Below are 12,341 nucleotides of genomic sequence, written 5' to 3' on the forward strand. Positions count from 1 at the left end.
AAATGCTGTGGATAGTTACATCACAGGATCATGAGAGGTGGCGGTAGCCTGGGAAGGTATTCATCCAGCAGCTGAACGACCATGGCTGATGATGACATTGGTGATTTTTAAAATTAATTTAAAGAGTCACTGTACAAAAATGTTAAAATTAGCCGAGCGAAGGAAATATGCACTAGTCATTGTTTCAGCAAAAAAAAAGAAGTATTATTCCGTAGGGCAGTATCACTCAAGGCCCATATCGAACTGCGCTTAACGTCATTAGTAATCTTGGTTAGTCCAACACGTAATGCTATCTTACGGAGAGCATTATATAAAAAAAACAGCCATTGGCATAAAAATACCCACACTGGAGAAGCTGACTTCTGTTCGCGGTCCAACGCAGCGGTCTGGTGATTACGTCAGGTTTTTTTTTAAAGTCCTGATTACACAGAAGAAGAAGTAGAAAAATATATATATATAAACAGTATTTTCCATGCGTTGCTTGTGGTGCTGTATCACAACCAAGGCATCTCTCGGGGATTTTGTGACTAGCCTGAGCAAGCCGAGGCTACGGGGTTCAGGACTTTATTGTCGGGCAGTCGTTCGGACAGCACACAGCCTCGGGACTGTGGTGCCGAGTCTAAAGCGAAAGGTTCTTCAAAACGGTTGGTCACGTACGGCGCGAAAGAAGTTCAACGCTGTTACATGCACACGTGCTCTCGATCTGTTATGGACTTCACAATCGCCTTCATATTGCAAGCAACACTTCTAACGGGTAAGTTGTTTCTAATGGCATTTACTCAGCCAAACGTCTCCTCTTGACAGATATTGTTGACGAAAAATAAATCGGGTGCACCGCGGAATGAATGTTGCGCTGCTGTTAGAATGTGACACAATACGCATTGTACTGTCCGTTTTGATTCTCCACTACACGATTCAGGCTTCCACGTTTCGTGTTTGATATGGAGATTATGTTTGACCGTACGTCACCGTGCTGAGTCCGTACTTGTCCCTTCTAATTGGCGACTTAAATTTGTAATACAAAAAAACCTAGCAATTGGATCTTAAAGCTAACATTACATGAATGACCACCAATCAAGGTTTGTTTCGAGTGACTTTCACTGCCTACGCATTATTGCACGCACCGGTAATAGCCTAGGCTATAAGAGTTGCGTGTTTATAAATGTACTTACTTGAGTGGCCTTAACTTTTCCCGCAGGTTAATCCTGTCAAACTCGCGAATGTAAGACGTCACCATTAAACAATGACCAATTACCGCCCATTCAAGGAATTATAAGGTTTAAGTTACAACTGAAAGAAAGCGGACAAAATAAAGAGAGAAGGGGTCTCCTTAGATTTTCGATTTTAGTTGATTCCCATCTGCCGTGTGTGTGTGTGGGGCTTGCTGTTGGCTAACCACCACCTCGTGTGCCGTGCCGACCTTCATAGGGTTCCTCGCTAAGAGCGCTTGCCCCAAACAGTCTGTTTGGAGGAATCTTTCGTCTCCGTGCTGTTTGAACGTTGTCTTTGTTCTGAAATCGTAATTGTGGCAAATACCCCCCCTCCCCGTTGTTCTCGCACATCGAGATGGGAGGCACGGCATGAAAAAAGAATTGATGATGGTGACGATGATAAAAAGTAACCAGCTTTCCAAGAATTGGCCACTTATCATGGAAACGATTCAAAAAAGCTTTTTTTGTGTGTGTCGCGGCCAAGTGCAAATATAGCCGCACTAAAGTTATCGAGGGGTCTTTATCAACGTGAGGCCATTTCCTGCACCCCTCACCTCAACTCCGCACAAACAATCCCCCCCCCCCCAGTCAACGAATTCCCGTCGCCTAAACATACACGGTACAGTTGATATAACGTTATCGTTGTTTGGAACGCGACGCCGGTTGGGACAGGTCTCAGCCAGCTGCCAAACATGGTTTTGTTTCGACCTCTCTTACCTTTCCCTCCCCCTGTCTCTAAGATGACAACCAGGGTCTCCTATTGTCACGCAAGCACGTGTCATCTGAAAGCGGCGTGTCTATCTCGGTTCAGCGCTTTCGTGTATTTGCGAGCTGTTGTCTTCAATATGAATGCATTTTCACATCCCTCTCTTCATCATTAGACCTCCTTTGCCAGTACTAAAATATAATAATAGGGGGTTCCACCTTTTTTCTGGCAACAAAACTGAAAACTTTTTACGAGGATTCACGTCTGCATTAACCACAATACTTGCAGTCAAAATGCAAAACAAAACACATACTATGATAATATATAGGGAACAACCCTATTATTATATCCCTATCTTGTTTACATTTGTTTCAACAAGCCTGACTGCTGATAAGAGGTTTCAAAGCGCTCCATAATTTGCTCGCCTAGACATTTGTTGTTGGATAACAGTGGTCTATAAAGCCAATAAAGTTAATGGAATAATATTAATAATTATTATTATAAGTGGAAACAGAGGGAGTTCTGCTTGTTCTAGATTTGAAGCTTTCGTGACTGCAAGGATTCATACTCTTAGGTTTTTTCGGTAAAGTCACGTAGGTAAAAAAATTTTTAATTAATAAAAGTAAAAAAAAATAAAAAATTCACGACGTTTCGGAAGCAACACAAGACCTCAGGTGGAACCGTCACAGCCACGACAGCTGTATCAAGTAAATGAGAGATCACAAGAAATACTACCCCGTATATATAATGGTTGAGGGGGGAAGAGCCAGAAACGGCACACTTTTTTATTAATATGGTAAGGTGAGGCTTAAGACCAAGAGTAGACTGTATTTGCCTTGCCCGTAACATTTCTTGTTTCTATCTTTACCGATTATAAATACAAAACTATCAGCTTAACATTTTGCTCGTGTTTCCCCAGCATGCAGTTGGAGAAGAATGCAAATGTTGCCCGTGTGCGTCAGTCACTTTTAGAATGCGTATTCCAGGTGCTGTCCCGTGGTGTTGTTAAATATCACAATTAAGAAAAACATTTTGCGATAATTTTAGCATTTTCTTTCAAAAAAACTCGCACAGAATACAGTGGAGGGAGGGAACAACGTGTAACGAAAACTAGAGGAGGCGGAAAATACATTCATGAAAACTTAAAAAAAGGAAATAGTCGCTCGGAGTATTAGCGCCGCTGAACCGCGTGGCACGTTCAGCGAAACGTCGTCATGCCGAGCATGATATGTGGAGCAAAGCTTCTGTCCTTGTCGTTGTTGGTGACAAGCAAAGTTTTCCTCGGTCCCGTATCACCACCGTGGCACAAGTGTGGCACAAGTGTGTCACGTGCCACGCTCGTGACACACTTTGTGACACAAGTGACGCGCTCGTATCTCCACCGTGGCGCGAGTGTGTCACGCGCATTTTTAGACGCGTTACTAATCAGCTCCGGCTCGGGCAGTGCATGCAGGGAAGCATCTGTACCAGAGGTGTGGACTCGAGTCATGTGACTTGGACTCGAGTCAGACTCGAGTCATGAATTTGATGACTTGCGACTCGACTTGGACTTGCATAACAATGACTTTGTCCCACCTATGAGATGTGGACTCGAGTCATGTGACTTGGACTCGAGTCAGACTCGAGTCATGAATTTGATGACTTGCGACTCGACTTGGACTTGCATAACAATGACTTTGTCCCACCTATGAGATGTGGACTCGAGTCATGTGACTTGGACTCGAGTCAGACTCGAGTCATGAATTTGATGACTTGCGACTCGACTTGGACTTGCATAACAATGACTTTGTCCCACCTCTGATCTGTACAACTTGTTTTTTTAGTTATATACGCGAGCGCACGCGCGGAAGTGTTGGCGGTGGCATGTACTGCGGAAAACAAGGGGAAACGGTGGCTGTAGTTACAAACCAATTTTGAAGTATGTTAAACTGAAATGCACGTTTTAGTTTTGCATCAAAATATGAAACAATGTACATCGCTAAATTAGATGTGTACATTTTAAGTGTATATATAGAGAGAGATTATTTTTATGATTTGCTTAATATAACAAACGGACAAAATGCATACATTTTATTTCCTACTATTTCTCAAACTCACTTCCCACTTATAAAGTTAACCAAAACATGCATATGTTTAATTTACAACTTCCATCTGAGAACCCACTTAAAAAAATATTACACACGGTGTCAAAACAGATATCATACATTATTAACGAATCATAATTTGACAGCAGTTTGAACTGCGCTGTTAAAATATGGGCAACACATTCCTCATCTAAAGTATTTAAGAAATGTGTCAACTTAAACATCTTGAGCTATTTTCGACGTCACACAACAGAAGCATTAAAAAACAACACAGCCGACGTGTTAGCGATGCTTGGGTCTCTCTCAAATCTCGACACGTATGTATGTTAAACTTCTTTCGCACCGTACGTAGCCAACCGTGCAACGATTGTCGCTCAACGGAATGTGACTTGCACGGCACCATCCCACTCGAGCAAGTGTGAGTGGTTTTACAGACCGAGCTCACACACAGGGATACATATAATGATGGAATATAACCATTCGCTAACTCTATACGCTGCTGGTATGATTAAGCTCTATACCGCAGTGTTTATATTCAGCTAGAACAGTTCGCGAAGACTGTTCGGAGAATTACTTTGTCCGCGCCACATCCAACCGTGCCTTATTTTTTCCTTCAAAGCCTGTTCATAAGATAATGGGGGGGGGGGGGGGGTCTATGATTCAATACTATCGATGTTATTCCAATGGTAGTGTTTTGTGCCTAGATTGGTCTACTTCAAGCCAGCCGCTATAGCTGCGTTTCGGAAAAATATTGAGTGAGAAATTAAGTTCTGGATGCTACAGGGAAGAAACGAATTATTTGCTATCCATTTGTACGCTGTGTTTCGACACTTAGGCAAGCCTGACTGAGCATTAAAGATAGGCCATAAGAACATTCCTTTGAGCAATTAAAACACTCCGAACATTAAAATGCACGCATGGGAATAATTGAAAACACACATTGAAATGTTCCCTAAATGTATTTGTATTTACAATAAAGCATGCATAGCAAAAGAACAACATGAATCAACACCAAGCAAAGGCGCTGTTAAGATTTTAAGTATTTTGCATCAATCTTGATTTCAAGCTTTCGTTACTGCAGGAATCCATACTATTTAGTTCTTTCGGTAAAGTCACGTAGGTAGAAAAAATAATAGATCACGACGTTTCGATCGCAACAACAAGCGACCGTCATCAGGTGAAATAATCAGACTGCTGTGGATGTGGGATGATATTGACCCTCTCGGACCCTCTCGTGTGTCAATATAATGCATCGTCCACAGCAGTCTGATTCTTTCACCTGAAGACGGTCGCTTGTTGTTGCGATCGAAACGTCGTGATCTATTATTTTTTCTACCTACGTGACTTTACCGAAAGAACGAAAGAGTATTTTGTATCAGCTTACAGTCCCACTCCCAAAACCCATTTTTAAAAAATGTGCAAAAAAGACTACATTACGATTAAGCTATGGAACATCTTGTTTGCAAGGGGGTCCAAGGGTGTGAGTTAACTAATGCAGGGCAAACACGTGATGACGCCGAAGAAAATTTAAAAAATATCAACATCTATTCTTTGCAGACTTGAATCGTCACTATCCACACGTGCGCGTGTGTAGTTTTGTCCACCTTGCTCAACCTTCGCGATAATTACAAAGTCTTTAATTGTCATATTCTTTGGGTCTTTCGGTAAAGTCCCGTAGGTAGGTTCAAAGAAAAGAACAAATAATTGTCGATGGTATGTTTACGAACACCCTTTATTACATTGTGTGTACGTGCGTGCTTGCGTTCTCCATTATACATTCCTACATCATAAACAATAACACAATCGCCATAATAACAATTATATTGTATACTACATACCAAATACTTACACAATTGATTCTCTGCTATTATGTAAATTGCATAATTTACAAAAAAAACACAAAATCACAGTGCCAGAATTTTTATCCAGCAAGTGTCTTTATTTTTAAACACTCTGGTAATACGTTTTGACAATGAATGGTTCGCTCACTGGACTTGCGATCCAGATGCCGCTGATACTGTCAAAAAGGGTCCCCGAGGTATAACTGCTTAACTCGAGCTATTCATGCTGTGATACTTGCATTCTCTTTCTACTGTTCGCCTTTTGGCGTTCTCTGGCCTATCACTGGTGAGACACGGCCATAAAGAAGGCTGCCCCTATCAGAGCATTTTTGTTTGCATGTTTTGCCACAAGAATGTAAATGTTGTGGTTTCACTCTTCAACACACCGGTGGGCTAAAGTAGTGAACTATTTGTCTCGTGTCAACGTGACACGTTTATGTTGATTGGCCGTGTCGGGTGGTGGAAGTGCTACGACACATTTATAAATAACGCGATCTAACCCAAAAAGTTTATTATGAATTTTTATACTGCCAAAAAAAGGTCCCGTAGAGACGGAGCTTGCTGGTTCAAACTCCCATCAAGACAGTTGAAACAACATGGAACATTTTTCTTCGATTTAAAGCTTTCGTGACTGCAGGGATTCATCTTCTTGGTTCTTTCGGTAAAGTCACGTAGAATTAAAATAATAAAATAATAAAAATAAAAATAAAACATAATAAAATAATATAATATGTTTTATGTTTATTATTTTATTATTTCCATTCTACGTGACTTTACCGAAAGAACCAAGAAGATGAACATGGAACATCTCTTAACCACCCCACCCACCACCACCACCACCGCCTGCCCCCAACTGCTTCTGCCCATCCAGCAGTCGTCGGTCGACAGCTAGCATGTGCTGGGGTAAAGTGTGGGCACTCACAACTCTTCCAAGCCGGAGCGGCCAGCGTGGAAGGGACGACGACCCTCATACCCTCTAGAGGGGCCTCTCTGGGGCTTTCTACTTGCGGAGGCTTTTCCGGCAGCAGTGGAATGAGCGAGCAATGGCAGCGCTGAGCTATTGCCCTTAAAATATATATACATGAATATAATACATCAATTACACTGGTCAACACACTTTTTCTGGCATAAGGTATTCCAACGGTTGTAAGGTAATTTTGGGGTGCTGATTCCAAATCTGGCATCAGTTTTTGTCTATCACATCAGGTTTTTGAGATATCAAATATTGAAATTTCAATAAAAACTGCATGAAGAAAAATATTAAATAAATGTGGATATCTACATAAAATGATATTATAAACACACTATCCTAAAAATACAGCACCATATTTTAACACTAAAGCAGTCTCTGACTCGCAACAACTTGCAATCATAAGTGACAGAGTTAATTTCGGGAAAAATCAATGAAAATGGGGTAAGCCGATAGCATAAAAATGAGATGTGATAGAGCAAATCTGAGAACAGATTTGGAATCAGCACCCTGAAATTAGTCTAAAACAGCTGCAAAAGTCCAGGCCAGAATTTTTTTTTGTTGACCAGCGAATTATTACCAAAAAACGATAACGCTAATTTTAACTTGTAACCTCATTCTCTCGTAGAGAACCGGAGAGAATCAGGAATGCAACTATACCCAAAATAAAATCCATATAATCAACTATGCGATGAGCTAGCGCCAGCAATTACCAAAGCTCTGCGGTCCTCAATATATATTAAGATGTTATTGGCCAATTAATGTGTTTACCTTCATTACACAGATGCATCGTTGACTCCCTGTTATTGTGTAAGTCGCGTACTTCACACACACGGAAAAGCCCAATAACAACAAATAAAGTGATACATTGCAAGTCTTGAACTGTCTTTGACAAAAAGAGCGTGGGCGAGGAATTTCACATTGTTGACAAGAAGTTCTTCCATTTTGTTCCCAGGCCTCGCTACGGGACAACGCTACATTGGCGTTACGCTGGCAAACGTGGGCGCCAGTACCACCCTGGGCTGCCAAATCGCCGACATGAGCTGGAACAGCAACGAAGCGTTTCAAGTCACCTGGAAATGGGCTCCGAGGAATTCTGTCCGAAAGAAACACGTGCAAATATGGCAGCAAAGCAAATCTGAATTACAAGTGCAACAAGATTTCAAGGACAGGCTAACGAGAGTATCGAAGGAAGGCTACAAATTTGGCGACTTCTCTCTGAATATCTCCAAAGTAAGGCAGGACGATTCTGGCATCTATACCTGTCACGTGAAGGAAAACTCAGCGACGCGGAGTTACGTGACGCATCTTTACACAGACGAAGGTGAGACACGTCAACGAGTGGAACCCACTATCGCTGTCAACCTTTCCACAAAGGAACATTATTGTGGGACAAACTGCAATATAGTTTATAGTTTCTGCCTGGGGTTTTTTTTTGGAGCTGTATCCTATGGCTCTCTGATGTGTATTCTTAGGTTTTTACGGTAAAGTCACGTAGGTAAAAAATTAAAATTAATAAAAGTAAAATAAAAATAAAATAAAAATCACGACGTTTCGGAGGCAACACAAGCTTCCGTCTTCAGGTGGAACCGTCACAGCACGATAGCTGTATCAAGTGATAGCTGTATCAAGTGATACAGCTATTGTGCTGTGACGGTTCCACCTGAAGACGGAAGCTTGTGTTGCCTCCGAAACGTCTTGATTTTTATTTAATTTTAATTTTACTTTTATTAATTTAAATTTTTTACCTACATGACTTTACCGAAAAAACCTAAGAATATGAATCCTTGCAGTCACGAAAGCTTCAAATCTCTGATGTGTGTTCGGGCTGTGCCACGTGCTGTAAGCCACGGTGTCCAACGTTTCACTCCCCGTCCTGGGAGCTGACGAGGAATGGAACTCAGGTCTCCGGGTTCACAGTGCAGTGTGTGAATCATGACACAACCATTACCTCCAGAGACTGTCGACATGTATTCATCTACAGCACGATGCGCTGTGGTGTGATTGTGAGCAACACACTGGACTTTCAATTCGGAGGTTGGGCGCAACGGTGGCGAGATGTTAACTACCTCGCCTGATATACAAGAGATCGTGGGTTCGATCCTGACCCTAACACCCTGTAAATTTGTAGTTTGCATGTTCTCCCCATGGTCGCGTGGATTTTTCACCGGGTCCTCCGATTTTCCCTCCAAATTTACAATCAACGTGCGTTTAAGAGTATTTGGCTGCTATACATTTCCACGTGATAAGCCACTTCGTCGGGGCATCATTTGCAACCAAGTCGCGTTTTAGTTTACCAGGTAAGGCCCACTGAGAAAATGTAACTCTTGTTCAGAAGCGATTTGGCCACAAATGATAGCTCAACGATGTGTGGAAATGTATAGCAGCCAAACAGTCTACACGCATGTTTCTAAATTTGGAGGGAAAAACTGGAGGACCCGGAGACAAATCCACGTGGCCATGGGGAGAACATGCAAACTCCAAATATACAGCAGCAGCAGGCGTCAAAGTCGGGATCGAACCCACGACCTCCTGTATACTCGGCGAGGTCGTTAACACCTCGCCACCGCGGCACCCCTACGACTGTTGAGATGCAAACAGCTTCAAGTTGGTTGTTTACGGCAAAGGTGTCAATTGCAAGATGACATATTTTAATGCTTTTAAATACGTCACTAATATGGAAAATGTCTTGTCTGCTGCGATCAGAATTCGCTACAAGGACGGCTTCAAATAACATCTTTGTGAGAGCCAGCGAAAACAAAAATGCTTCACTGCCTTGCGATTTGTCCAACATTAAACCCCATCAGAATCGAGGGGTTTCTTGGTTTTTGCATGGCGACAAAAGACAAATATCCAAGTTGTACTTTGAGCGATTCATGTACAACAGTAGCCTCTACAAAGCGCACAGGCACAGCGAGAGAATCGAAGTGCCGCTGAAAGAATTTGAAAACAACGTGTTCTCGCTGCAAATAGACAACATCAACAAGGACGACTTTGGAGTGTACACGTGCTTCGTGTACGACGGCGGCCAGATTTACGAGCGCTCAGTGAGATTATACTCCGACCAAGGTAAAAGCAAAAACACCTCTTCACTCCTCTGCATAATTGTATCCGTAACCAGAGCAAGGAGTGAGAGCAGCGGTCAAAATAAAAATAATGGGTTTTCAGTACTCGGTACTTTGAAAGCTGTTGAAATCTAAGATATGTTTAAATATATTTAAATATTGATCTACACATGTTTAAATATTTATATATATTTTTTATCGTACAATATATGTATTGAACCATTATTGGAACCTCATTTGCCAGTAAAAATATAATAATTGTTTTTTTACCCTTCTATCTGGCAACAAAACTGACACCTTTTTTACAAGGAGTCATGTTTGCATAGACCGCAAATGAGGTTCCAATGGGGTAAATGCTTACCCCGAGCTCTCATACTCTGATGGTGCATTGTCTTTGAGTTGTGCGCCTTTTGGCGTCATCTGGTCCAACCCATGTGAGACTAGGCTCTAAGGAAAGCTGTCTCGGGTGTGGACCAATCAACTTCAAGGACAGTGCATACATTATCAGAGTTATGTTTTTTGTTTGCATTATGACTGCAGGTATTGTGGTCTATGCAAACATGACTCCTTGTAAAAAAAGGTGTCAGTTTTGTTGCCAGATAGAAGGGTAAAAAACCAATTATCATATTGAACCATTGTCAATTCACTGTTGGACGAGGGCCTCTCCCTGCTGTGTGGATCGTGGGGGGGGGGGGTAATTTCACCATACTTCACCACACACGTCAATGCAGGTTGATGAATGTGAGACGCATTGATATCGAAGCATAGTACATTGAAACAATATACATCCATAACGGAGGTTTTTGGGTTAGATCGCGTCCGTATGAATGTGTCGTTCAAACCGCCACCACCCGACATGGCCAATTAGTAAGGTTTGTCGCGTAAACAAAACATGCCAACTCGTTACAAGTCGAGCACACTGGCAATAACAGCCTCGTCACGCGGCAGCCAGAGTTTTTGAGACATCCTCCACGACTCCGGTTGTCGCCTCCTGTTCCGGTCTTACACGGGACTCCACATTAAACAAGCAATATAATTATACACGCACGCATTATAAACAATTCCGGATCATAACGTTTCCTGTTTCATCCTTGCAGAACCAATGCCAACCAATGAAGACATTTTAAATTTCGATGGATCTTATATCACGTCGTCGTCGTCGTCGTCTTCGCCACATCTGACCACTCCGACTAAACAAGTCCGGTGCCCCCTCTTGCAATGCTTAGTGCCTTCCATTATGGCGGCTGTATTGGTCGCCATTACCCTGTGCATCATCATCACCGTCTACACGCACAGATGGATGTGCAAAGGCAAGATGTGCTTCATTGCCCCTCCCACCAACATTTTTGCCAAAATTCAAAGAGCAATGTCCCCACGCCCCCGCTGGAACGAGCTTCGAGGGCGGGTGCTAAGCCCTGAGACAATGGTGGAAATTCCACATCCCCTTCTCGCGGTGGCAAGTCCATCCAAAAGCACAACCACTGTTGACTTTCCCACAAAGTGATGCTCAGTGTATCGATCGACCGAGAGGGAGGATGGGGCATTGAGTCAACCCCCAAGCAGGATTTGAACTCCCCAGACCTTCCGTTTGCAAAATTCTTGGTCTTCCACTGAGCCAACTGGCCAGTTACTGACATTGTACAGGACACACGTGTATATCCGCTTGTACACTTACTGTTGGATAATGGCCTAGCCCATGCTGTGCATGGGGTGGTGGTTGTTTGACCATACGTCTCCAATTTGGGCAACGCTGGTTGGTGAAGTGGGGGAGGACGGCCGGGTGGGAATGGTTCAAAGGGTTGTCACGTAAACAGAACGTGCCAATTCGTTACGATTACAACACACACCGGTTTGTTGGAGAGCGAAGCCACATTACTCGCGAAACGTCGTACTCAGATTGTAAGCTTTGCTCTCCAACACACCGGCGTGCTGTACTAGTGACGAATTGACTACGTTCTGTTTACGTGACAACCCTTACTAGTTGGCTGTGTCGGGTGGTGGCGGGCTTAACGACACATTTATATATTTACACGATCTTACTGCTGGCTACCACGTAGCACAGTCCAAAAGCCTTTACCACCTGTTACGCAAAGAGGTTACTTCATTCAATCTCTATCCAGGCTGAGTTTGCTTGGCTTTCCAGCGCTGCTGTCAATATCAAGTTCATTCCCAGAGGGAGGTTTTTTTTCCGATGGTTGCCTAGCACGGGCCCTAAAGGCTCAAAATGTAAAACGTATCCACATGATAGTTAACACGTTTCATGAATTCAGCGAGGTTGTGGGGTATTGCGAAAAATTACGATTTTAGTTAATTCCAAAATTCCGCATTGCTCGGAGCGAGAAGCAGAGCGACAAAAAAAAGTGGTTGTTGAAGGCACGTAGGCGACATCGGCAAAATCATTGATTGAACATGAGCCAAGATTAACTCGACAGAATGTGTGTTCTGACCCAGTGCCCCTACTGGA

At 42.8% G+C, this 12,341-nt stretch overlaps 1 protein-coding gene across 1 annotated transcript in view; it reads left to right on the top strand.

Moving 5' to 3' along the window:
- The first annotated feature begins 426 nt into the window (after positions 1–426).
- The window catches only part of LOC144726669 (uncharacterized), a 31,425-nt gene continuing 19,510 nt past the window's right edge, over positions 427–12,341 (top strand). The window contains exons 1-4 of the mRNA XM_078605431.1: positions 427–754; positions 7,768–8,136; positions 9,519–9,881; positions 10,975–11,187. Coding sequence (XP_078461557.1) covers positions 685–754; positions 7,768–8,136; positions 9,519–9,881; positions 10,975–11,187 — 1,015 coding nt within the window. The 5' untranslated portion in view covers positions 427–684. The remainder of the gene's footprint in view (positions 755–7,767; positions 8,137–9,518; positions 9,882–10,974; positions 11,188–12,341) is intronic.

This window comes from Lampetra planeri, chromosome 24 (genome assembly GCF_965212315.1).
Source record: "Lampetra planeri chromosome 24, kcLamPlan1.2.h2, whole genome shotgun sequence".
Lineage (NCBI taxonomy): Eukaryota > Metazoa > Chordata > Hyperoartia > Petromyzontiformes > Petromyzontidae > Lampetra > Lampetra planeri.